General features: G+C 43.9%; 1 protein-coding gene across 7 annotated transcripts in view; it reads right to left on the reverse strand.

Moving 5' to 3' along the window:
- Window positions 1-27571, reverse strand: part of ADAMTS6 (ADAM metallopeptidase with thrombospondin type 1 motif 6) — a 307359-nt gene that overhangs the window by 54613 nt on the left and 225175 nt on the right. For 6 of the 7 annotated variants that reach the window (XM_053298693.1, XM_053298688.1, XM_053298691.1 and 3 more), the window contains 6 exons: window positions 19168-19270; window positions 16117-16250; window positions 8142-8265; window positions 7401-7481; window positions 5736-5899; window positions 4468-4606 (listed from right to left, as the gene is read on the reverse strand). In XM_053298693.1, the coding sequence (XP_053154668.1) occupies window positions 4468-4606; window positions 5736-5899; window positions 7401-7481; window positions 8142-8265; window positions 16117-16250; window positions 19168-19270 (745 nt within the window). The remainder of the gene's footprint in view (window positions 1-4467; window positions 4607-5735; window positions 5900-7400; window positions 7482-8141; window positions 8266-16116; window positions 16251-19167; window positions 19271-27571) is intronic. The other variant, XM_053298689.1, reaches the window with a different exon arrangement.

Below are 27571 nucleotides of genomic sequence, written 5' to 3' on the forward strand. Positions count from 1 at the left end.
TTTGAACACAATTGGCGCTCAACACTGAGGTGTTAAGGCATCACCTAGTATGGCATACACCTAGTACTATACACCTAGTACTGGTGTATTCAATGTTGAAGCCAGGACTTTGGCTTTTGGTGTTAACAGAAATCTTATAGGAGTCGACGCCGGGTACAAGGAAAGTGCTCTTGGTGCCAGAGCTGGCTTCGATACCAACGGAGGTAGAGGATTCGGTGTTGATGGTCCCAGCATCGAGAGTGGTTGTGTCGACATCCAAGGCACTATAAGTTCCTTCAATGTCAACATAGAGGCAGGCATGGCACTTGTCAGGGTTTTTGATATTGATGCTGGCGCCAAGGTTGTTTTTCTTCTGAACTATTTCACTAGGCGCCGAGCCTCTCAATGTCGATGGCCTCAATACCAACACAAAAACTACCTCTTACACCGAATTAGGGGATGGGGTAGCTTTCAGTGTTGAGGATTTTTTCTTCTTTTTTGCGGGCTCTGATGTATCCACCATTTTGTCTCCATGTCACTTCAGAGTTTTGGGAGACTTAAATAGTAATGTCAAGGGTTTACTCCCTCGAACCAACTTCCTTCAATGATGGAGCGCCCTCCCTAGATGGGCCAGGCAGACTTAAGCATCATCATAAAGTGCAGCCCTCAGACGAAGTTCCCTATTACATCAGGTCTGCTTTGAGAATGATTGGCAAACTTTACAAGTGGAGGTAACATGCGCCTCCCCAAGGCACAGCAAGCACAAGTCATGCCCATCTTTTAATGTGGTGATTCTCTTTATTTCTCACCGTTTAATGTGGTGATTCTCTTTATTTAGCAGGGGGTAGAGTAATTGGCCCTATCTACCCCAGCACAGTACCTCCAGTGACTGTTGCTGGTGTCTATTTTATGTTTCTTTTTAGATTGTGAGCCCTTTGGGGACAGGGATCCATCTTCTTTATATTTTATTTCTCTGTGTAAACCACCCTGAGCCATTTTTTGGAAGGGCGGTATAGAAATCGAAATAATAATAATAATAATAATAATAATAATAATAATAATAAATAATGATTCAGCCATCCAGGACTCAATGTCTGGATAAAACAAACCAGTCAATAACACCTGTCTGACTGTGTCAGAAGTTAAAAAATGTAACCAACAAAGAGGTCAAAAAATGTAACCAACAAATGCAAGATCTAATAATAACACCAGAATTAATAAGTGAAAGAGCAAAGAAAATTAAAAATTGGACTGCGCCAGGCGACGATGAACTGCATGGCTTTTTGCTTAAACACCTAACAAGCCTTCATAAACAACTATCAAAACAATTCAATCACTTTTTGCAAGGAGGTGATATTGAACAATGGCTAACAACTGGGAAAACTCATCTCATCATGAAAGACCCAGCAAAAGGTGCAGTTCCAAGTAATTATAGACCGATCACCTGACTGCCAACCATGTTCAAATTATTAACTGGAATAATAGCAGATGAAGTGATGCAACACTTATTAACGAACAAACAGCCTCCAGTTGAACAGAAAGGAAATTGTCCGAACACCAGAGGCACAAAAGACCAGCTGCTGATTGACAAAATGATTTTAGAAAACTGCAAGAGAAGAAAAACCAATCTAAGTGTTGCATGGATTGACTACAAGAAAGCCTTCAATTCATTGCCTCACACATGGATACTAAAATGTTTAGAAACAACTGGTGTCAGCAAAAACATTCAGATATTTATTTAAAAAAGCAATGAGCATGTGGAATACACAGTTAACAATCAATGGCGAGACACTTGGACAGGTTAGCATTAGAAGAGGCATTTTCCAAGGGGACTCACTATCCCCTCTGTTGTTTGTAATCGCCATGACACCACTTTCACAAATACTGAAAAAAACAGGCCTCGGATACCAAACATCTAAAACATCAAGTCAAATCAACCATCTGCTGTAAATGGACGATCTGAAGTTGTATGGAAAGTCCCAGCCAGAAATCAAATCACTGCTAAACACTGTCCGTATATTCAGTAGTGATACAGCAATGGAGTTTGGAATAGACAAGTGTGCTGCATTAATAATGAACAGAGGGAAAATAAGAAAAACAGAAGGAACAGAACTGCCCAATGGAAGCAAGATCAAGAACCTGGAAGAGAAAGAACGTTACAAATACTTGGGCATTCTCCAGGCTGATAACATCGCACACACTGAAGTTAAAAGGAAAATTGGAAGTGAATACATCAGGAGAGTTAGAAAAATCCTCAAGTCCAAACTCAATGGTGGGAACACCATACAAGCCATAAACACCTGGGCTATACCTGTTATCAGATACACTGCAGGAATAATAGACTGGACCCAGGCAGAGCTAGAGACGCTAGATCATAAGGCCAGGAAAATCATGACCATCAATCATGCTCTGCACCCCCGCAGTGATGTCGATAGGCTATACCTCCCTCACAGCTCAGGTGGAAGAGGAATGCTGCAAGTCCATCAAACAGTAGAGGAGGAGAAAAGAGGCCTTGAAGAATATATCAAGGACAGTGAAGAAGATGCACTTCAAATGGTCAATAATGTGAAACTATTCAACACCAATGAAACAAAGCAGCCTACAAGAAAGAACAAGTCAAGAACCGAGCAGAAAAATGGAGAAATAAGCCACTGCATGGTCAATATTTGCACAATATAAGTGGAAAATCAGACGTCAGCAAGACCTGGCAATGGCTTAAGAATAGCAACTTGAAGAAAGAAACAGAGGGTTTAATACTGGCTGCACAAGAACAGGCAGTAAGAACAAATGTAATAAGAGCAAAAGTCAAAAAATCCACAATAAACAGCAAGTGCCGCCTTTGTAAAGAAGCAGATGAACAGTGGACCACCTAATCAGCTGTTGTAAAAAGATCGCACAGACTGACTACAAACAAAGGCATGACAAAGTAGCAGGGATGATATGCTGGAACATCTGCAAAAAATACAAGCTACCTGTAGCCAAACATTCGTGGGACTATAAAATTGAAAAAGTTGAAGAAAATGAAGATGTAAAAATATTATGGGACTTCCGACTACAAACAGACAAACATCTGCCACACAATACACCAGATATAACTGTAGTCGAGAAGAAAGAAAAACAAGTCAAAATAATCGACATAGCAATACCAGGGGATAGCAGAATAGAAGAAAAAGAAATAGAAAAAAATCACCAAATACAAAGATCTACAAATTGAAATGGAAAGGCTGTGGCAGAAAAAGACCCAAATAATCCCAGTGGTAATTGGCGCCCTGGGTGCAGTTCCAAAAGACCTTGAAGAGCACCTCAACACCATAGGGGCCACAGAAATCACCATCAGCCAATTACAAAAAGCAGCTTTACAGGGAACAGCCTATATTCTGCAACAATATCTATAACAATTGACAATAAAATTCTGGCATCCCAGGTCCTTGGGAAGGACTCGATGTCTGGATAAAACAAACCAGTCAATAACACCTGTCTGTGTAAACAAGAAATAATAATTCAGCCATCCAGGACTCAATGTCTGGATAAAACAAACCAGTCAATAACACCTGTCTGACTGTGTAAACAAGAAATAATCATAATAATAATCTGGTGAAGGTAACTTCGAGTTACAACTAGAACAACTCTTGAAAGTCTTTCCCCCCCTTCATTTTCTTATCTGAGCATTTGGGATGGTCCATTGCCATTGTCCATGCTCGTCATTTCCAGATTAAGCCTTAAATCCATCCAGTCTTTCATCTTAGCAATAGACACAGAGTTGTTGATAAGCAGAGTTCAAATAACCTATTAATCCTTTTTTTAAAATTTAGAACTCACAACAAATCAAGGAACCAGTACAAAGGAGCCGGAGCCACGGAGATGGAGGAACCGATCACTACGGCAGTCATTAAGGAACTGAAGTGCTGGTGCTGGTGCTTCCTCCTGCCTTAAATAGCCACATGGGGCGAGGTGCAAGTGCTGAAAAGGAGCTGTGGTACTCCACACCAAGAGGCTTTTGCACAGGCGCAGAACCCCATTCTAATGGATTCAATGGATCACGATCCAGATATATGTTACTGCAATGGTCTGGGATTTATCAGTCAGCTGAATAAGATCCACAACAATACATTCTTAGCCTGTATTATTTTGTTTCTGGTAGCCATCATAAGAACACAAGAACAGCCCTGTTGGATCTGGCTCAAGGCCTATCCAATCCAGCATCCTGTTTTACATAGTGGAACACCAGATGCCTCTGGGGAGCCCACAGGCTTAAAAAAATATTCCAAGACAGTTCATACAAATAATATTTTAACTGAGAGGCATATTAACAAAATTAAGTGTATTTAATGACTAGCTCTGCATAAAAGTTGTAAAACACTGAAAACACATAAAAGAAAACATCTGAGTTTCAATAATATTTGAAAGTAAAGTTCTTAGTTATGTTCCATCTCAACTAAAGTAAGTTTTCCATCTCAACCTCTTTCACTTTGTTGGAAAACATCTTACCTCCAGCACAAGTAGCAGAACATTCTGACCAAGGTAGGTGATTCCATGTAAAGCCAACTTCATTGTCGCCACTGCCAGTGCGAGAGATGGGAACATTGAATTTATACCTTATCCCCAGATTCTGCTCCTGTAGTAAAATCTGCAGTTGAAAATAACTGGTTATACCATTAAAACACTTGGAAAGAATGCAAAGACATTTAATCAATGGCTCCATTTGTACTAAAACTACTTCCAGGAAACAGTTTTGAAAAACAGTGCAGCTATTTCCAGAAATTAAAGTTGTCTTTCCAAACTGAAAGAGTTGAGTGGAGCACCCTTTTCAAATGCAGCACTATCCATCATCCTTGCAAGGAAAGAAGGGATAGTTGTAATATTCTTCTCATAATGAATTGTCCTCCAAAGTAAAACAGTGATTCTGAAATCACAATGGAATTCTGTACAAGGATATTTCAGAAGAGAATGAGCAAAGACTGAAGTCACCAAAGGAACAGAGTCTGGATTAAAAGAACATGCATGAATGCAGCAGGAATAACTGTTAAACCTTGGGAAGAAAACTAATAAAGCAAACACAGTAGTTTTTCCAGGCATTTTCAGATCAAAGCAAAGATCAAAGATATAAAACATAAATTTAGGCAAATACTGTTCTTATTTTCTTATGCAACAGAATGTGCTACCTTCCCAACAGGTTTTAGATACAATGAGTGTTTCCAGATGGAGAAATACCCCATTTTAAAACAGAAGTTCTTACTGATTTCTGCTTGGTGTCCAGATGATGTCCTTGGCTGCTGCACAATTTTGCAGCACCATCTGCTGACCATTTGCTGCCTGATAAACCTTGATTCTCATAATGAGCTAGCAGCAAATGGCCAGCAGATAGTGCTGCAAAACTGTGAAACAGCCAAGGACATAATCTGGATGCCAAGTAGAAAAGTAAAGACTTCCATTTTAAAATGGAGTATTTCTTTGCCTGGAAACATCCTATGTCCCACTTGCTTCATATGAACAATAAACTGGGCTGACCAGAGACAATTCACAGAAAAGTTAGGAAAGTAACTGACTCTGCCCCGCCTTGTTTGAAACAGTAGGAGTTCACACAACTGAAATATTGAATAATAGTCTGAAATAAACTCATCAAAAGCTTTTGTTTTCTCGAGGATAAGACAAAGCATTCCATAAACCACACTTTGCTATGTGCATTTCTTCCATTTTCAATTCCATCCAGCTACATACGAACCTACATTTGATAAAAGGCAACAAAATTACTTTACCATGACTATGAGGTTTTCTGAAGTGGGGCCTAAGGCTTCCAAAGATTCCGGTTCATCTGCTGGCCTCTTATAATGGAAAGCTGTTCCAGCAACATCAAATTTTCTAGGCCAGTCGATAGTCCAGGCACCATTAATATAATAGTCGTCCTCTTCAGATTTTAAAGCTTTAGAAAAAGTACAGAGTGCCTAAACATAGGATGAAGCATGTATATACAAGAAAGGTCACTGCTAACTAAGCTGGCTGTTTATTATTGCTGCTGTTTATTGCTACGTTAGGCTGCTTGTTTGCTTTTAAGTTGTTTTTTTGCACTTTAGTTATTTATTTTTGTAAGTCATTTTTGACTATTTATAAAGAAAAGTATGGTAAAGATTTTTTGGTGGGGAAATTACTATTTGACAGTAGCATGTATTCAAGGCAAACGTAAACTGCAGAAGCTCCAGATATCAGCATATATAGTGGCTGACTCGCTAATTTTTAAATTAGGGTTATTGTTCTAATATTTTGTTTGCTTTACCCTACATTCTACAATAAGGTAACTATAGGGATTACAACATCCAGAGTGGTTCTTGTGCTCTAGCATTGCAGGCTGACAATTATCAAACCTTTTTGGAATTTGGGTAGGGATGTACACAAATCGTTTCAGCGGGGCAGGCAACGTTACCTTTAAGCATGAGTAAAGCTGGTCCTTACCTGCGCCTCGCCACCCCACTGCAATTCTTGGTGTGCTGCTGCTCAGAAGTCCATGCACAGCTGTGTCCGTGTGAGTGTGGAACGGCAGTGGGATGCACATGGCCACTTCACATGCCTGGTGGCCATGTGCATTCCATCCCGCCACCACACGCAGGTGGGTACAGCACCGCATCCGCATGCGGACTTCTGAGTGCTGCAGTGCCTCATTTTTTATTTCCTAAATAGTGACTATGAGGTAGTACCATAGTGTAGGAAGAGAGGAGCATTAACTCTTTAGCCCAACTATGGTTCCACACCTGCTTGCCCATCTGCTCCCTGCCAGCCACCTTTGCCTTGAAAGGGAAGCTCCCACTGGCATTAATAGGAACTTCCCTCCCAGGGCAAATGGCAGCCACATGTGGCCCTGATCTGGATCTGGATCATGGTAGGAGCAAAGAGTTAAAGCCTTCCTGCCCATGTGCCATAGTCCCAATCTGAAGCTCACTTTCCACTTCCAGTTAATATCTGGAAAAGACACACTGAGTTACAAAGCACATGTTATATATCTTAGGCCGTTTCTCACAAGCAACAGGGTAGGGCATGTGTCCTACCCAAGTTTGGGAGCTTGGGTAGGACACATTTTGCGATTGTATCTCATACAAAGCAAGGAAGAAGGCAGGGGAAGTGATAACCTGCAAGGCTCATGCTGGGTAGCAGGGCTTTCCCTCCTACCTCATTAAAGTACAGCTGCTGGGTAGAACGAAGCCCTCCTACCCAGCATGAACCCTGCATACGATTACTTCCTCCACCTCTTATCTTGCTTTTTACAAGCACACAATCACAAAAAAGGAGTGCACACAGCTCCTGAACTTAGGTAGGGCGCTTGTTCTACCCTACTGCTGCTCATGAGAACTAGCCTCATGTCTAGTGTGGTCCTAAAGTTTCTGTTTGAACCTGGCAGCCCTAATTTAGCTGACAAAAGAGCCCCTTCTTACCAATGTAGTTCTTTGACACTGCAACTTCTTTGATTTCAATGTGAACAGAACCTTTTGGAATCTGAACCACTTCCATGTAGCCTACAAGGCAAAGGAGAACCTTAATTTATTGTTAATATCTATACTTATGCCTGTAAATTGTCTAGCAATGACAATACAAAATAGAAAAGATTCATGTGGCCTGCACAGCATTCATTATGTCAGTGAGGGCACAGAGACAAATTAGTCTGCCATTTAAAGCCATATGGTTGACAGGAACCCAAAAGGAACCAGATCCAAATGCCATATTATTTCTGGATCCTTATTGAATCCTCCCCTTCAGAGATTCATGTCTCAGATAAAACTTCAACTGGGAAGCAATCAGCCCCAGAATGATTAAAAAGGACACAATAATATTAACTATAATCTTAATTCAATCTGCATTTGTTTATGTTCGTATAGTATACTAAATACTACACATTTAAAGGGAATTGATTGTGCCTGTAGTGGGAGATGAAGGAAAGGAAGAGAGTCGAAACAGTGTAAGATTTAAAAGAGGCCACAATGTTGTTGAGATTAACCATCCCAGTAATTATTTGGCAACTAATGGACAGGGACTCTAGCAGAAGCCCTGTGAAGCCAGTATGAGTGCTGGGTAGAACATTAGGGAGCAGTATAGCATCAGCTACAGGCCACTTCTGTCTTTGGTTACAGAAATCATTCATATAAAAAACAAATTGTGGCATATGTTTTCACACATACCTCCTCTGGGCAATGTGTCATTGAAAAAACCTTCAATAGCTTCACATGTACTGCCATCTCCTCCACATACCCGGCACCTGTCTTCTTTAGCATCAGATCCCAAAATATTGTCACATCCTACATGCTAAAAACAGATACACAAATAAAATAGATACAATCAGAATAATTATCCGGCGGGGTGGGCTTGTGTCATCAGCTGAAAACATATTTTTGAATAATTAAATGACAAATTGATGGTGTGTGTTTTCTATTTTATGTTGATGATAAAGATATTCAGTAATGACAGGCCAAAAACAAACAAACAAACAAACAAACAACCTGAAGCTATACTTAATTAACACCCTGTTTTTAGAGATTTGCACTTCATGAGGCTGTTCACACGCACAGCCAAGACCAGGCTAAGAAAACCAAGCATGGGCTTGGCTGCATGTGAAAATCACTGGCAGGCACATTTAGGAGGCTGGCTCTGCAGACAGTTTTGCCGCCAAAGAGCCAGCCTCCTAAATGAGGTTAAGGGAGCAAGCGCTCCCTTAGCCCCATTTTGTGTATTTTGTGCAGCACTGGCTGCTTTTAGCTGGTGCTGTAGCTGTGACGGGTGCCCAAAATGCCCTGCTCATTCATGCGGTGCAACACGTCTTGACCCTCCACACTCCCTGGGCCAAAATATACCAACCTACCTACCTTCCACCAGATAATTGTGAGAAAGGGCTCCATATCTTTGCACTAATATGATATCACACTCCATGTAACAGCACAATAGCACATCTTGTGGTATTGGACAGGATTGTTGTTATTATGGTCCATTCTAACCACTTAAATGCTTATACATCTTGGCACCAGGCTATTAATTTTTCAATAATACGAAAAAAAGCCAAACAGTTGTCATAGAGGCCATTCAACACGACCAGCCTTTTCTGGGTAGGAGAGGGTTAACCAGGGTACAGAGGCTTGCTGGAGCCTCGGAACCCTCTCCTCCCCAGAGCCTGTCAAGTTGGGCTACCCAGCTTTTCTACCTTGACCTTAAGCTAGGTAGGGCATAAAATCTGCTGCCCTGCCTTTGTTTGAGATTGTGTAGGTGCCCAAAGCGGCTTTTGCAGCTCCTGGGGCCAACATAGAGTGCTGTGACTTGTGAGACCAGAGGTGAGGAGCCCTTATACACTGGCATGAGCTGCCTCTCTGATTTCAGTGCATTGCATTCTGGGATAATGGAGGACTTCCTCCTCCTGATCCCAGCTTTGCCAAACACCGCCACACCAGTCGTCTGGGTGCACAACTGGCAGAGGCAAAAGGAAAAACAGGTTGCTCACCTGTAACTGATGATCTGGTAGAGATCCGTCGACATCCATAAGAATGGGGTTCTGCGCCTGCGCAGGAATCCCCGCGGTAGCCATGCCTCAGCTTGTCGAGGCGTCCAAGCCCCGCCCACACGCAGCGCATGCTATTTAAGAGCGGGGCTGGGCGCCATGTTCCTCAGTTCTTTCGATGACTGCCGAGGAGGGCGATCATCGCAGATGGACATCATGAGTGGAGACGAATAGATACGGTAAGTATAGTAAGCAGCACGCACACAGAGGAGCATCACTACTGCAGTGGGGAAGGATGGGAGGGTCTTATGGATGTCGACGGATCTCTACCAGATCATCAGTTACAGGTGAGCAACCTGTTTATCTGGATCGAGATCCATCGACAGCCATAAGAATGGGTGTTTAGCAAGCTCCCCAAGGAGGGGGGTGCAGTAGTGCTATTGCAACACCTTTTTTAGGACACTTCTCCCAAAACTAGCCTCTGCAGCAGAGCACACGTCTATGGCGTAATGCTTGACAAATGGGAGATTGGACGACCAGGTAGCTGCTTTGCATATGTCCAGGAAGCCAATCCCTGAGAGGTGTGCGGACGATGAAGCATAAGCCCTGGTAGAATGGGCTTTGATGGACTTCGGAGGTGCTTTATGCTGTATCTCATACGTGAGTACGATGAGGTTGACAAGCCATCTAGACAATCTTTGACGAGAAATTGGAGATCCCTTGGTAGTGCCCTGGTATGATACAAAGAGACGTGAAGAGGCTCTAAAGTCCCTCGTACGAACCATATAGAATAGAAGGGCTCTACGGATGTCCAGCGAATGCATGGACCTTTCCAGGGCCGATTGTGGGTTCCTAAAGAAGGTAGGTAGAATAATGTCCTGATTTAAGTGAAAATCGGAAACTACTTTCAGCAGAAAAGCGGGATCCAGTCACATACGCACCTTGTCCTCATGAAATTGAGTGTACGGGGAGTCAACTCTCAATGCAGTGAGCTCACTCACCCAACGTGCTGTCATAATGGCAACCAGGAACGCGGTTTTCAAGGATAGCAATTTCAAAGACGTCGAGGCCAGAGGTTCGAAGGGTTTTTGCATCAGCGAAGAAAGGACCAAAGACAGGCTCCAAGGTTCCACCGGCGGTCTTATTGGAGGATAGACATTGGAGAGGCCCTTCAGGAAGGCTTTGCTGAGGGGGTGTGAGAAGAGAGTAACACCGTCGCAGCCCAGGTGAACGGATGATAGGGCGGCAAGGTGAACTTTGATAGAAACATTTGCCAAGCCCTGCGATTTAAGAGTGGACAAGTAGAGGAGTACTTGACGAATGGAGGCCCGTTTTGGCAGAAACCCATGGGATTTCGCATAAGCCTTAAATCGAAGCCATTTGCTGTGATAATTTCTCCTGGTTGACAATTTCCTTTGGTTCAATAATATATCATCTAAAAGTTTATTCGCCAAGCCGTCAGATGGAGAGTGAGAACGTCTGGGTGGAGTACGAGGCCGTTGTCCTGCGAGAGGAGGTCCGCTTCTGGTGGGAAGCGATGGTAAAGATTTCCGGACAGTCTGCGTACTTGTGGAAACCATGGTTGTCTCGGCCACCATGGCGTCACGAGGATGCAGGGAGTTGGGTGTGCTAGGAGTCGAGCCACCATTCTGGCAATTAAGGGTTGAGGTGGAAACATGTAGGGCGTTTCTAGTGACCAGTCCATCTGAAAAGCATCCCCCAATGATAGTGGGTTGTGACCTGCTCTGGAACAGAAGCGAGCACACTTTTTGTTTGTTGAGGTCGCAAACAGGTCCACTGATGGACGAATCCACTGACAGAATAGCGGATTGATGTATCTTGGATTGATTTCCCATTCGTGGTGAGTGTCGTTCAGGAATACTCGACTGAGATTGTTCGCCAAGCTGTTCTCTAGGCCCTTGATGTGGGCTGCGAGAAGGTAAATTTTGTGGCGGATGCACCAGTGCCACATCTGGAGGACTAGAGCACACAAGCTCCGGGAGACCGTCCTGCCTTGGCGGTTTATGTATGCTTGCGCTGTCGTGTTGTCTAATTGTACTTGTACACAGCTGCCTTGCAAAATTGGTAGGAAGGACCGTAGAGCCAGAAAAACTGCCAGCAATTCTAGGAAGTTTATATGGAATTGAGTTTGGTTGAGGGACCACTTGCCCTGTGTCCGGCGACCTGCACAATGCGCTCCCCATCCTAGCAGGAAGGCATCCGTTGTTAGCCAGACTGTTGGGGAAGGAAGCGGGAAAGGTACTCCCTCCAGGAGGTTCCTGCGTTCCGTCCACCAGGAGAGAGATTGAAGTATGGGAGTAGGTATCAGTAGGCGTTTCTCTTGGTTGTGTCTTGCAGGGTGAAAAACTGAGAGGAACCAGAGCTGAAGCTTCCTCATTTTTAGACGGGCATAGTGAATCACTGCATTGCAGGAGGCCATAAGGCCCAATAAGCGCTGGATGGAGCGTGCCGGCTGGGTGGGGTGATCCCGAAAGAGCGTTACCATGTCCTTGATCAAGACGTACCTCTCTTCTGGTAAGTATGCTCTTTGGCGCATTGTGTCTAATACCGCTCCTATGTAGTTTGCCACCCGCATAGGTTCCAGGTGTGACTTTTTCCAATGGACTTGGATGCCTAGGTCGTGAAGGACCGACAGAACATAATGGATCTGCGAACATAACTCGTCTGGATCCCTTGAGGTCAGGAGCCAGTCGTCCAGGTAAGGGTAGACCGTGATGCCATGTGTTCTCAGGTAGGCAATCACTGGCGCCATACATTTCGTAAAGACCCTTGGGGCGGAGGACAGGCCGAAGGGCAATACGTTGTATTGGTACACTTGGTGACCAACCGTGAAGCGTAGGAATTTCCGATGTGGAGGCCGAATGTTCACATGGAAATAGGCGTCCTTGAGATCCAGCGTTGCCAACCACTGTTCCCCTTGGAGGAGCGGGAGGATTTGCTGCAACGCCATCATTCTGAACTTCCTGACATGAACAAACTTGTTTAGGTTGCATAAGTCCATAATCAGACGGATGCCCCCGTCCCGTTTCGGAATTTGAAAATAACGGGAGTAGAATCCATCCTGTCTGTCCGTCCACAGTACTGGGGCGATTGCCCCCTTCTCCAGTAGTTCCCTGACCTCCTCCCGTAGTGTAGAGGAAGGAGGGGTGAATGTTATTCCCCTGAACCGTGGAATCGACTTGAATTCGATGGCATATCCTGAAGATACGATCTGCAAGACCCAACGGTCTGATGTTATATGTTGCCATGCGGGGGCATGGCTTGCCAGCCTGATGGAGGGTTGAGCCAGCCAGGGGTCGTTGGAGGGACCCATCAGTTGAGATGTTATTGCCCCCGACGGTGGGGATGGGGAGTGGAGAATTGGTGGTGGACGGACCTGAGTTTCAAAGGCGCTTCTGAGTTTCTGGCCCTTTGGTACGTTGGGCCTGATTTGTTTTGAACTTGTTCTGGTAAGTGCGCCGGTGATAAGGCTGGTAGGACTTGCGGAAGTCTCTACGGTCTTGTTGTCTGAAAGAAGGGCGCTGCTTATTATACGTGGAACGGTACTTGGACACGTACGTAGAAGTGGATGGTTGCGCGGTAAACGTTTTCGCGGTAAACTTAGATTTTTTAAGTTGTTCCATTGTGGCATCTGTGGTTTCGCTAAACAGGCCGGAGCCGTCAAAAGGAAGACCTTCTATCTTTTCTCTCATGTCCATTTGCAAGGTAGTAGACCGGAGCCAAGCATGCCTGCGAAGAGTGATAGTGGCCGTCATGGCTCTGGACTCGCTATCAGCTAGGTGTTTGGCAATACTGAGTTGTTGCCTAGTCAGATCGCCCGAGCGTTCCAGAACCTTTTGAAAGTTAACCTTGAACTCCTCCGGTGACAGGTTGTCAAGTTCAGTAAACAATCCTTCCCAAAGACTGTGAGTGTATTTGGCGGTGCACGCTGCGTAATTAGCGACTTTGATTGAGAGGCACGCAGTTGAATAGATTTTCCGGCCTAAGAGGTCTAATTTCCTTCCCTCTCTTTCAGGAGGAACAATATGCCGTTTCCCAGATTTTGACGTAGAGGCACAGTCAATTACGAGGGAATTGGGAGCCGGATGTTTTAGAAGGTACGTATTGTCTTTTTCCATTATACGATAAAGGCTCTCCAGCCTTTTAGAAGTAGGGGTGGAAGTATGGAGTACTTCCCAAGCACATTTAGCTGCCCTTGTGATTACAGGGAGCATCGGGAGGGCTACTGGGGCCGTCGATTGTGACTTCAACATAAAATTATAGACGGGATCGTCTATTGTCGCCAGTTCGGAGCGTAGGTCGAGCCCTAGGGCGTCTGCCATGGTACGCACATGACGGTGGTACGCTTTCATTTCTTCGTTGGGTGAAACATACACTGTCGGTGCCACATCCGTGGGAGGTTCAATAATGGTCTCCTCTCCTTCGGGGTCCGATTCGAAATCAGACGAGCCATAATGTTCAGAAGGCGAGGCTGTTGGAGAAGTAGGTGCGGTCCCCTGAGAACGCACTGAAGGAGTGGGAGGTGAAGGCAAGGGTGCTGTTTGAGCCGCTACGGAATGGGTTACCGGCGGTTTCATTTGCATGCAGGCATTGAAGGTGATAACTGTAGGTGTTTGCGTCACTGAGTGTCTAGTTGCTGTGGAGGGAGTATTAGTAGACGCAGATATCGTGCATACAGCCACTGTGGCGGGAAGAGATGTCAGTGGTTCCCATGAAACGGTTGGTAAAGAGGTTTGCGAACCAGTCGAGATTGCAGGGCCCGAACCAGGTATATGTGGCGGGGGGGTATGGGTGAACCCATAAGTGTGCCAAGGCAAAGGGCTTTGCAGCTGGGCCGCAGAGAGCGATGGTACTTCGTGGACAGGATGAGTCGAAGTTGAATGAGACTCCTCCTCCGATGCCAGAAAACCTCGAAACGTAGCTTGTGAAGGTGTGCTTGCTGTGGAGTCCAAGAGTGACAGGAGCGACTGAGTCGTAGTCGGATGTAGACCAATTTCAGCCTCTTGAGTATCTCCGTCGATATCGAAGTTCGGGGGTGGAGATCGATATCGAGGGGTGACCTGCCTTGATGCAGTAATCAACGGCGTGTGTAGCGACAGCAGCGCGCTAGGTCCCGGAGGCAGTGGTGTTGAAGGTGGAGAGGAGGGAACCGGTGTCAGAGCAGGCGAGAGGGATCTTGTTCTCGAAGCTGAAACATTCGGTATCGACGGCCTCGGCGTCGACGGGCGAGTCGGCGTCGAAGATGGTCAATGTCGAGCAGTAGGGGGAGGCGTAGCGTCTCCCGTTAGATCAATCAATCGTCGACGTTTTGTCGTAGATGTTGTCGCTGTTTCGTCGGCGTCGGGGTCACTGCTGGAGGTCGATGGAACTCGACGCTTATGGCTGTTCGGTGTCGAGGATGTCTTTGCAACCGAGGAGTCTTCGCTCGTAGGCAATGGACGGTTCGATGTCGAAGGTCTGGACTTTTTCGAAGTCGAGGATATGGACTTTGAACGTGGAGATTCCGGATGCGTCGACGTCGAAGTTTTCGACCTCGAACGCAGTGTGGAAGCAGATTGAGCTCTCGATGTCGAGGGGTGAGGTGTGCCCGGTGTCGAAGGACTTAACACCTCATCATAGATTGCTGCTCTGAGGCGAAGCGCTCTATTTTTTCGCGTCTGCTTCGAAAAAGACAGACAAATTTTACAAGTTGAAACATTATGTTCTTCGCCCAGGCACATAAGGCATAATTCATGGAGGTCTTTGGAAGGGAGCTTTGCATCGCAACCCTTACACCTCTTAAAAGACTTTTTATCGTCCGCCATAGCGCGACGACAGGGAAGTCAAGTCCAGTCCGCGTCAAGCCAGTCGTTTGTCGGTAGCAGTTCCTTGTCAACTTTAGAGGAGTCCGTCAGCCAGAAAAAGAGGGTCATACACAAAGTGATCAGTCCGAGAAAAAGATATCGTCTCTGAAGAGAATACTGAGGTAACTTTCCGACGAAGAGGCGGCAGACCGAGGTCCACACGCGAAGGCAGTCGGAGAAGAACTGAGGAACATGGCGCCCAGCCCCGCTCTTAAATAGCACGCGCTGCGTGTGGGCGGGGCTTGGACGCCTCGACAAGCTGAGGCATGGCTACCGCGGGGATTCCTGCGCAGGCTCAGAACCCCATTCTTATGGCTGTCGACGGATCTCGATCCAGATCCTCCGATGATCTGGGGGAGGGTAGGTGGGTTCCTGCCCCTCCACTCCCCACTATTTGGTAATGTGAACAATCTCATAATATTTTCTAGTTTTCTTACAAATGATCCAAATAATGTATTTGAAAACATAATTTTAAAAAATTGGATTCAGTTCAGAAGCATACATGCACAGCATTTCAGATAATTATAGTGTGCTCCATTATTAACAGTTCCCCTAATTAACACCCAAAGTTCAAAAATGCAGATTAGGGAGGTTGGCACAAGAGCTGCCAAAAAAAACCCCAAACTCCCCACTCTTAAAAAAACAGCTCCGCAAAAGTGAAAGTCAAAAAGTACAAAAGACAATTTCCTATTGTCAGTTCTTGCACTAGAGGAAAATGCTGATAGAAATTTGTTGTTAAACTACTACTTTTGCATAAAGTTTATTACTGCAAAATATTATATAAATGTATAAAAATGTATATGGCACCTTGCATTCTCCATTGATACAAATATCCAATGAATCTGCATTACATTGTGTTCCATCTATCACTGCAGGGGCACGTTCAGTGTAAAAGTTGTAACCTTCTGCTAAGCAGTTTAATGCACATGGCTTAACCCCACCTAGACAAATAAAACATGTTTTTAAAACACAGAATTCCTGAATTGAAAGCATTGACAATGTAAAAGTTAGCATTTCCCCATTTTCCCCAAAGAGACACGCATAGATTTATATACGCTTATGTTCACAGCCCAAGGGATGTAAGTGCCATCAAACTTCCTCCAATAGTCTGGCATTCCTCTCTTTGTTATCTGACCTCTTCAGTCTTCAGCCTCTAACCGCTCTGCCTGGCCCACCTCTCTTGATGTCATTGGCTTAGATGCTCTGATATCAAATTGTGAAAGGGCAGTCTTGGGCTAGGCAAATGCTAAGGGGGATTTAGGTGACCTCAGAATTAGAATTCAAAAATCAATGAGAGCTTCTGTTCAGTTAAACAGTATAAGTATTGCCCGTGTGCCATGGGTTTTGACTGGAACCATGTGGATGCAAATTGGTCCAGAACAGGGGGTCTCAAACTTGGGTCCCTGGAAGTTGTTGGACTTCAACTCCCATCATCCCCAGCTGCAATGACCTTTGGCCATTGTGGCTGAGGATGATGGGAGTTGCAGTCCAACAAGATCCGGGGACACACGTTTGAGAATCCCTGGTCCAGAAGCACTGCCGTCTTCTAATGAAGACAGACAGATTACATTCACTGCTTTTATATAGTTTTCTTTAACGTCTATCATTATTTGTATTCAATTTTTCTGTAAATGTTCTCTCACATTACTGCAAAACTAAACAAGCTATAAAGCTCCTTAACTACAAATTCATTTTCAAAGTTAGACATTTAACAATGATGGAGGTGCTGTTGAAAGTTAGCATTGCCAATGCTGGGCTCTGTCCACAGGGCAAATGAAGTGTTTTCATACCTTAAAAAAAAATTAGCCATACCTTCTATGAAGTATTTACTAAATTCTGATTTTCCACTGCCCAAGTAGATTATGTTTGTGTTTTTGCTCTGCAAGCTTTTCCAGTTTGTAATCATTGCAAATATAGTTGTCTATTGCTGAAAAGTTCTAATATGCAGCATGGTAAACTCAGTTTTCTATATTTACAGAAATGCTGCATCTACAACAAAAAATAATCAAATACATAACAATATGTAGTGATCATGAAGGGCATGATCAGTCCTTCTGTACAGCTACACAACTACACAATGGCTCTGCCCATAACAAAATGAGCGATTTCATACTGGACTGGGTGTCACAGCCTTTACTGGGATTATGGTTGCACCAGACTGCATCCCGGGGCAGCTAAGAGTCTTAAGAACACAAGAACAGCCCTGCTGAATCAGGCTCAAGGCCTATCTAGTCCAGCATCCTGTTTTACATAGTAGCCCACCAGATGCCTCTGAGGAGCCCACAGGCAAGAGATGAGGGCATGCCTTCTCTCCTGCTGTTGTTCCCCTGCAACTGGTATTGAGAGGGATCATGCCTCTGAGGCTGGAGGTGGCCTACAGCCACCAGACTAATAGCCATTGATAGACCTGTCCTCCATGCATTTGTCTAAGCCCCTTTTAAAGCCATCCAAACTAGTGGCCATCACAACATCCCATGGCAGAGAATTCCATAGATGAATGGAATATTGTACTGTGTGAAAAAGTACTTCATTTTGTTGCTCCTAAATTTCCTGGCCTTCAGTTTCATGGAATGAGCCCTGGTTCTAGTGTTGTGAGAGAGGGAGAAAAATATCTCTGTCCACTCTCTCCACTCCATGCATAATTTTATACACCTCTATCATGTCTCCCCGTAGTTGCCTCTTTTCCAAACTAAAAAGCCCCAGATGCTGTAGGCTTGCCTCATAAGGAAGGTGCTCCAGGCCCCTGATCATCTTGGTTGCCCTCTTCTGCACCATTTCCAGTTCTACCATGTCCTTCTTAAGATACAGTGACTAGAACTGTACACAGTACTCCAAATGTATGCACTACAGACTTGTGTAAGGGCATCATAATATTAGCATTTTTTCTCTCAATCCCTTTTCTAATGATTCCTAGCATGGAATTTGCCTCTTTCACAACTGCCACGTACTGAGTCAACACTTTCATAGAGCTGTCCACCACGACCCCAAGATGTCTCTCCTGGTCAGTCACCAACAGCTCAGACCCCATCAGTGTATATGTGAAGTTGGGTTTTTTTGCCCCAATATGCACCACTTTACACTTGCTTACATTGAACTGCATATGCCATTTTGTCGCCCACTTTGGATTTCACTAGTTTAGTAGTCATTTTCAAATTTGGCCACTTCGCTGTTTACCTCAACTTCTAGATCATTTATGAACAAGTTAATACAGATTCCTGAGGGACCCTACTTCCTGCTTCCTTCTGTTGTGAAAACTGTCCATTTATTCTTATCCTCTATTTCCTGTCATTCAACCAGTTACCAATCCACATATGAACCAGGCCCCTTATTCCATGACTGGTAAGTTTACTTGACAGAACAGTGTACAGTGCCACCCTGGATCAAACAACACGTGCATGGATTCAGGACCCAGGATTTCCCATGCTGCTGATGCTGCATTGTGGCCTAGTGAATCAATGATCCCCTGAGAAGGGCTGCAACACATCCTACCATGGGATTGTCCAGACATAGCCTACCCACAAAGGACTTCTTTCCAATATACCTATCCACCCACAGCCTGATTCTGCTGGAGTCTCCATGCACATCACAAAAAACAAAAACAAAGCAAGAACTAGCTCAGCCCTACTGGAAGGTGTACTAGGTGGTCATTGCCACATCACGGCCTACTGCTTGGGTACAACCCTAACATAATGCAATGGGCTGGAGAGGGAGGGCTTGTTCCTGGGGCCTAGATAAAGGTACTAGCAACATTCCCCCATCTTTAAGGTCCATTTAGGAACATGGAGGCTTCCATGCCCTGCCTTCCAAATGTGTGAGCTACAGCTGGATCATACCCCTTATTATAAAATTATACATTACCTCCTGTATATGGCTTCCAGTTGTAATATTTTCCTCGAAAAGGCATATTGTCAAAGTCCGCACACTGTTTTTCTCTAAAATCACGAGCTCCTAAAGGACATGGCTGATAAAAATTAAAAGCAAACAGTTAATATATGTCCAAGAATCCCATGCGTGCACCAATGTGCAAAGGAAGTTTTTACAGAAGTGGGTGTCCTTATCAATTTCATTTTAAAGCAATGAGGAAGCTCATTTGGATGAGCAGGGGGTTCAGAGCCTCCTTTAAACTGTGAGACAGACCCCTGGAAGAGACAATTGAATTACATGACAAAAGTGGTAGTCATTAAAATATTAATAAAATAGGTAACAATTGCTCATTTTTTATTCTGATTCTTTGGTTTAAAAACTGAATTTCTTAGTTATGAAATTACTTTAAAATGAAGATGTTAATCAGTAACATTTCATTCAAATACATATCATTATTCACAGGTTAAAATATCTCTTTGCAACATATTAAGGACTAGCTGAAGCACACAACATTTCGTATGCATGCTGTTTTTATTAGGAGTACAATTTTACAAATGCAAGCTGCAGTTCTAGGGATGTACACAAACCTGTTTGGAGGCCCTTTTATGGGCCTCCAAACAGGTTTGAAAGACTGGCAGTTCAGCAGGTTCGAATGAAGGGGGATAGCTTTGACAGGGGAGGGTGCACCCCTGTCCCGCTGTGTTTCCCCTTCCGACGCTCTCTTTAAAAATGGTCTGGCAGGGCGGCAGCATACCTCCGTTGCCTCCTCGAACTGGAAGTACCCGGCACGCATGCGCACGTCAGGCATGTGCGCACGCATGTTGCACCTGTTTGCAAGCATACCGGGTACTTCCAGTCACTTCCGATCCAAGGAGGCAACAGTGTGGCAGGGAGGTACGTTGCCGCCCAGCTGGACTGTTTTTAAAAAGAGCGCCTGCAGGGGAAATGCAGTGGGGGGGGGAGGAGTGCACCTTCCCCAGACCCTTAAAGTTATGCCCCTCCCCCAGCCTTTGAACTGGAAGGCGCCAGTTCTGTGCACACCACTATACAGTTCTACATTCTGGTATGCTGATGTCCACTGATTTAAGTATGCTGAATCATGTACAACTGAGGCCAGAATTCCAGTCCTATATAGGCTGATGAGCAGCCTTTCTAAATGACCAGCATTGCTGTATAGATGTACTAGGCACAGAGAAACATGGGACCTTTCCTGGCAAGCAAAGTAGAGTCAGATAACTCCATCATGAGAAGGTAACTGCATCATATCTCTGTACTTAGTTTTAGGGATGTGCATGGAACCGCGGAGCTGTGGTCTGGCACTGGGGTGGGGGTCCTTTTAAGGGCGGGGGGAGGGTGTACCTACCCCTCCCTCTGCTTGTCCCCCGCTGGCGCACATCCATTTTGCAAGCATTTGGGGCGGCAGGATACCTCCCAGCCGCCCCTTTCCCCTCTGGCAGCAAAAGGTAAGCCTTTTGCTGCCAGAGGGGGAAGGGGCGGCAGAGAGGTATCCTGCTGCCCCAAATGCTTGCTAAATGGACGCGTGCCAGCAGGGGATAAATTTAGATTTTTGCATCAATGCCAAATGTTTTTGCATGCACAATGGCTGTCCTTTAAATGCTTTCGAGCACAACCATTACATATAGTGGATGTCTTAAAGTTTTTTTTTGTTTTTTATAATGAAGATTGTTCTAATTAGGATCAGTACTACATTGGTTATATCTTATACCATCCTTAAGGATTTTCTGTTATGGTTTATCAGGATAACCTTGGGCAACTGACTTATCTGTGTTTTGATTGCGCTTTAGGCTGCAAGGTAACTTTTTTTTTTTTTGCTGTGGTTTGTGTATGTCTAAAGATTGGAAGAGTGATGCTAAATACATGTGGTTAATGAAGGGTGCCCCCTGCAAGCCCTGCTATGCTGCCTCATCATGGCATGGTGTGTGTGTTCCTGGGAGGGGTGAGCGAAGTACACTGGGAGGTATATTCTTAATAGGGTTACCCAAAGCATGAAGGTCATCCCAGCTGCCCAGCTAAAGCAAACACGTACCTATATTGGGCAGCAGTGATATAGGGAGGATGGTCACTTTAGTGACAATGACAAAGGCATCATTTCATACTGCACGGGAGAAGGCAATGGTAAACCAATCCTGTATTTTACCAAGAAAACCACATGGATAGACTGGATTGTTGATATAGTGCCAGATGATGGGCTCCACCAGTCAGATGGTACTCAACATGCTACTGAGGAAGAGCTGAGGATCTCTCAGAGCACTTATGGTGTTTATAACATGGTTAGGATAAAACCTTTTGGACATCTAGTGGCTGATGTTGCCATGCAGGAAAAGAAAATCTGAAGCTGCAAAGACAGAATTACAATGGGAACGTGGTATGCAAGAAGCATGAATATGGGAAAGCTTGACACAGTGAAAGATGAAATGCATCGACTACAGATTGACATCTTGGGTATCAGAGAATTAAAATGGACTGGAACTGGACACTATCAATCAGAAAATCATACCATTTACTACTCAGGACATGAAAAACAAAGAAGGAATGGTGTTACTTTCATAGTCAGGAAGGCTATAGCCTATACAGTACTTGGGTACAATGTGGTCAGTGACCAACTAATATCAATTAGATTTTATGGACAACCTTTTAACATGACTGTTTTTCAAGTCTATGCCCCAACAATTGATGCAGAAGAAGAGGAAGTTGATGAGTTTTATGCTCAAGTTCAGTCTGAAATTGTCAGAGCATGCAAGCAAGATGTGCTGGTGGTGGTTGGAGACTGGAATGCCAAAGCTGAAAATGGTCAGGAGCAAAACATAGTCGGATGGTATGGCCTAGGAAACAGAAATGAAGCAGGAGAACGACTTATTAGCTTCTGCCAATCCAATGATCTCTTCATTGCTAACACATTATTCAAACAACCAAAGTGGCGCCTATACACATGGACATCACCAGATGGCGTACACAGAAATCAAGTTGATTACATTACTGGGTGCAAGGAGGTGGAAGAGCTCAGTTATAACAGCAAAGACATGACTGGGGGCCAACTGTGGAAGAGATCATGTGCGAATTCCAAGTCAAGCTAAAGCAGAAAAACAAAGCAATCCAGTTTCCACGATATGATCTTGAGAATGTACCCACCATTTTCAAAGAGAACATCAGGAACTGCTTTGAAGTTCTGAACCTCATTGATAGAGACCAGAGGAACTGTGGAACTATGAAATCAAAGTAGTTGTTAAGGATGAATGTGAAAAGAGACTGCCAAAGACCAAGAAACAGAAGAAAGCAAAATGGATGTCAGAACAGACGGTGGAAATTGCCAAGAAGAGGAGAGAAGGCAAAGTCAAGAAAGATAAAGACCTCAGGAAGTAACTTAATAGGGAATTTCAGGAAGCTGTTAGAAGAGACAAGAAGCAGTACTACAATGACATCTCTAAAGATCTTGAGAATGGAAATAGACATGGAAAAATAAGGAAAGTTTTCCAAAAGATCTCTGAACTCAGAAGGAGGTTCCAACCTCGAACTGGTATGTTAAGAATGCCAAAGAACAGATAGTAACTGATTTAGAGAAAATCCAACAGAGGTGGAAGGAGTATACTAAAAATCTGTACAGCAGGGATGTCAACATCAAGATACTCTAGAAGATATTCCCTATTTGCAAGAACCTATAGTATGGGGAGATGAAGTTAGATCAGCACTCCAGTCATTACCAAGTCGGAAGGCTACAGGAATTGGTGGAATAGCTACAGAAATATGGCAAGCAACAGAAGAAGAATCAGTCAAGGCTCTAACCAAACTATGCCAGCAAATTTGGAAAATGATACAGTGGCCGACAGATTGGAAGAAGTCAGTCTACATACCCATACCAAAGAAAGGAGACTTAAAAGATTGCGCAAACCATTGCACAATATTCTTAATTTCACACGCTAGCAAAATAATGCTCAGGCTCATCCAACACAGATTACAGCCCTACGTGGAAAGGGAAAGCCCAAATGTTCAAGCTGGATTCAGAAAAGGCCGAGGAACAAGAGACATCGTTGTTGATGTACACTGGATAATCGAGAAAGCCAAAGAATACCAAAAAGATTTCAATATGTGCTTTATAGACTACAGAAAAGCCTTTGATTGCATCCACCATGTCGAGTTATGGAAAATCCTTAGGAAAATGGGCATCCCGGAACAGCTCAATGTTCTCATGAGAAACCTATACACAGGACAGGAAGCCACAGTCCAGATGGAACATGGTGAAACATACTGGTTCCAGATCAGCAAAGGAGTAAGACAAGGCTGTATACTTTTTCCTTCTTTATTCAATTTATATGCTGAACATATACTGGGAGAAACTGGATTGGATGAAGATGAGCATGGTTTTAAAGTTGGAGGAAGAAACATCAATAACCTGTGCTACGCTGATGACACCACTGATAGCTGAGAATGAGGATGATTTGCAAGCTCTAGTAATGAAAGTCAGGGAGCACAGTGAAAAAATGGGACTATGACTAAATGTAAAGAATAATAAACTAATGACAACAGGTACAGCAACCAGCCTCAGAATTGACAATGAAGACACTGAAGTGGTGGATAGCTTCTGCCTTTTAGGATTGACCATCAACAGTAAAGGATCCATGAAATATGCCGAAGACTAGCACTTGGTAGATTTGTAATGAAGGATATTTAGATGCTGTGACATGTCTATACTTCCAAAGATTAGAATCATTTGAACAATGGTTTTCCCCATGACACTCTATGCATGCGAACGCTGGACTTTGAGGAAGCAAGATAGAAAAAATATTGATGCTTTTGAACTTTGGTGCTGGAGAAGACTTTTGAGGATCCCATGGACAGGCAGGAAAACAAACAAATGGATCATAGAACAAATCAATCCAGAATTTTCATTTGAGGCACAAATGTCTAGACTCAAACTGTCATACTTCTGACACATTATGCAAAAACCTAGCTCCCTTGAGAATGCTGGGGAAAGTTGAAGGAAAGAGAAGAAGAGGATGACCAGCAGCAAAGGTAGATGGATTCGATTACAACAGCAATGAATGCACCACTGAGAGACCTTAAAGACCAAGTTGAAGACAGCTCATCCTGGAGAGAATTTGTCTATGTGGTTGCTAAGAGTCAACACCAACTTGATGGCACTTAATCAATCAATCAATCAATCAATCAATGAAGAGTGGGCTACAAGACACCAGGTACCTACAAAGCATTTTTCTCCATTTACAACACCATCTCTGATTGACATGGTATTCAGAAACTGTCTTCAAGTAAAACAGGGACTCATTGCTCATAACCAACTTCTTTTTTTCATGAAACTAGATACAGAGAATGTGATAAAAGGAATAATTCATCTTGACAGAGATGCAGCCAAAGATTGCAGATTGCTATTGACTCAAAAGAACTTTGTCATCTATTTCAAAAACACAAGAGATAAACTCTAATGCAGCACAGGAGTGGGTGGTGGAAGTTAGCTGTCTCATCTATGAACCTCTTAGTTAAAAGAGTAAGCAAATACCAAGAAAGTATAGCTTCACATTCAGCTGAGAATGAATTAAGTAAGAGAACCTGAGGGACCTAGCCATGACCTAATATCCTTGAACTTTTTCAGGATTTCATCAGTCCTGAAGAATCTCTCAAAGGAGAGATCTTCAATTCTGGCTCTGCTTTATTTTCCCACAGCAGTGAACCTAAGCCAACAATTACCATTGTTTACAGAGCTTCTGTCTCCTCTTTTAACTCCTCTGAGGCTGGTCATTCTCCATATTGATGTTTTCCCACAAGAATTGATATCTATTGCTCCCAGAGCATAGGCTGAAGGCACATGGTACATTCATCTAGCAGAAGCTAAGCATGTTTAGGCCTGGTTGGATGACCACCTGTGTATGCTGTCCTGAGTTCCATGATGAAAGAAAGGCAGGATACAAATTAAGTATTTATAAAAGGTTGGATCATACCCGCATCTTAAATAATCCAGATTGCAGCACTGCTTCTCAGAGGGACTCACCTGCATTAGCTACAAGAATAATCTTGAATTATTTCTGCAATGAGGAAATTTAGCAAGTTTATTTCAGATGGTATGCTTTTCCTCAACCCTGTCAGAGGTGTTTAGGACCAAAGCAGAGGTTTCTGGCATCAGGTTTTTACTGTCTTCATGAGGCCTTTACATTGGATATGCTACCATAATGTGGAAGTTGAAGATATGGAAAATGGAATCCAACTCCATGAAGGAGACCTTGTGAATCAGCCCCCATAGTGAGCGGTCACTAGTATAAGAATAGAGGTTCTTCATCAATGAACCAGAAAATCTGGCTTTCCACTGCAGGTTAAGCATTGACCCACTGAAGTCAATAGAAAGTTCTGTATTTCTGACTCAATACTGAGGATTCCAAACTGATGATCATCTTTGTACTAAGGCTTGAAAATGGAAAAGAAAGAAAAGAGGAAGCCTTAGTGCATAGAACTGAATTGTGGAACCTCATACAATGAAGGAGAACAATGGTTTGCCTTGCAATACTACATAAGGGGACTGGGAGACATCTGCCTGATGCCTATGACAGGACTGAAGGCACTTAACTGAGCAGCCTTATTGCCATGATTCATGACACATCTGCACCCCAATATTTCTCCTGCTTTTGGCACTCTATTTTTTCCTCAGAACCCAGCTCCCATTCAAAGGAGGAAGGTGACTAATCATTCTAATCTGAGTGCATTCCTGGCATCTTAAATAACAATAGGACTGCAATGAGCCAGAAAGGAACCATCTTAATATTATAGCTGGCCACAGATAGGCTAGCAAAACAAGACTTGTAACTGGCTAAACGAAACACTTCAGGACAGATTGGCTCCCCCACTCTCCCACCTGCCCATCAGCTTCAGAGAGTTTTAACGACAAGCCCCTGCATAAATGCCAAGAGCAGATCAAGATCTTTGTTTGCTTCATGATAAGGGCCCAGGAACAGCTCCAATGAGTCATGCTAAAAATCACTGCCCCCACTTTCTCAATGAACCTTTGTAGGAAGAAGCAGCACCTACATCTTTATCATCTGGAATGCCTGAAAAGGGTTGGAATCCTAAGGATTCCAAGACTCATCAAACCCATTTGTTTAGAGTGATTGAGGATAGTTACCAGGATGGACCTACTGCACCTAGTGATCTCTTGAGGCCAATTTTTTGCTGTAAAGAAACATCAGGTTGCTTACCTATAAGTAGGATTCTTCTGGTGGTCATCTGTCCATTCACATAATTGGGGCTTCATGTTCCTGTGAAGGCAAGATTGGGGACTCTTCCAAGCTTTCTTATCCCTCAAAATTCCCACCCACTTCTGCCTAGTACCATATAAACAACCTTCACCTCCTCAGTTTAGGAATCCACTGCAGCCAATAAACTGCACTCAGTTTAGTCCACTGCAGTGGAGATGCTGGTGAGTGTGTGAATGGACAGATGACCACTAGAAGAACCCCAATTACAGGTAAGCAAGCTGATATTATTCTGAGTGGCCTCTGTCCTTCACACCATTAGGCTCATTGCAAGCTATATCATCACTGGAGGTGGGCATCAGAGCATGTGTCAGAAAAGTAACACTAGGTAGAAGGGGACCAGAGCCTCATCCAAAAATTGATTGGAGTACTATACGCACAAAGGCTGCAATCTCTTCTTGCTCACATGTCCAGGGCATAGTGATGAATAAAAGAGATTGGACAGGTCCAAGTAGCTGCTTGACAAATGGATTCCAGAGACAAGCCCCTATCAAAGGCTGATGATGTGGCTAAAGCTCTGGATGAATGTGCTTTAATCTTCTTTGGAGGTTGTTGCCCTATCAGTTCATAGGCTAATTTTATCATACATACAATCCAGGCAGAGACTGATTGGGAAGAAGCCTTTATTTGGTTGCCCATATGGCACAAAAAAGGATTTGGAGTCCCTGAAAGGAGATGTTCTACTGAAGAAAAGGCCAAGGCTCGAAGGACATCAAGAATATGCCAGCGTCGTTCCTCTTCGGAGGTCGGGTTCGGGAAGAAGACTGGCAGAGATATGTTTTGAGATCTAAGAAAGGTGGAAACAACTGTTGGGAGAAAAGAGATGTCAGTTCTGAGGATAACTTTGGCTGAAAAATCAGGTAAGGAAGGTCACACCTCAATGCTCCCAATTCCCCCACTCCCCTCAGAGGTAATGGCTACTAGGAAAACTGTTTTAAATGTTAGCAAACAAAAATTGCATGTAGGCTCAAAGGGTTTAAGCCATCAAACTTTTTAATACTAATGACAAGTCCCAAGGGGGCGCCCAAGGTTGGATAGTCAAAGCATGTTAACCTTAGACATGCGGGAAATGGAAACAGGATTATGCTATTGCCAGTGATCTGTGATGGCTACTAAGTGTACTCTGA

The sequence above is a fragment of the Hemicordylus capensis genome, chromosome 2 (assembly GCF_027244095.1).
Source record: "Hemicordylus capensis ecotype Gifberg chromosome 2, rHemCap1.1.pri, whole genome shotgun sequence".
Lineage (NCBI taxonomy): Eukaryota > Metazoa > Chordata > Lepidosauria > Squamata > Cordylidae > Hemicordylus > Hemicordylus capensis.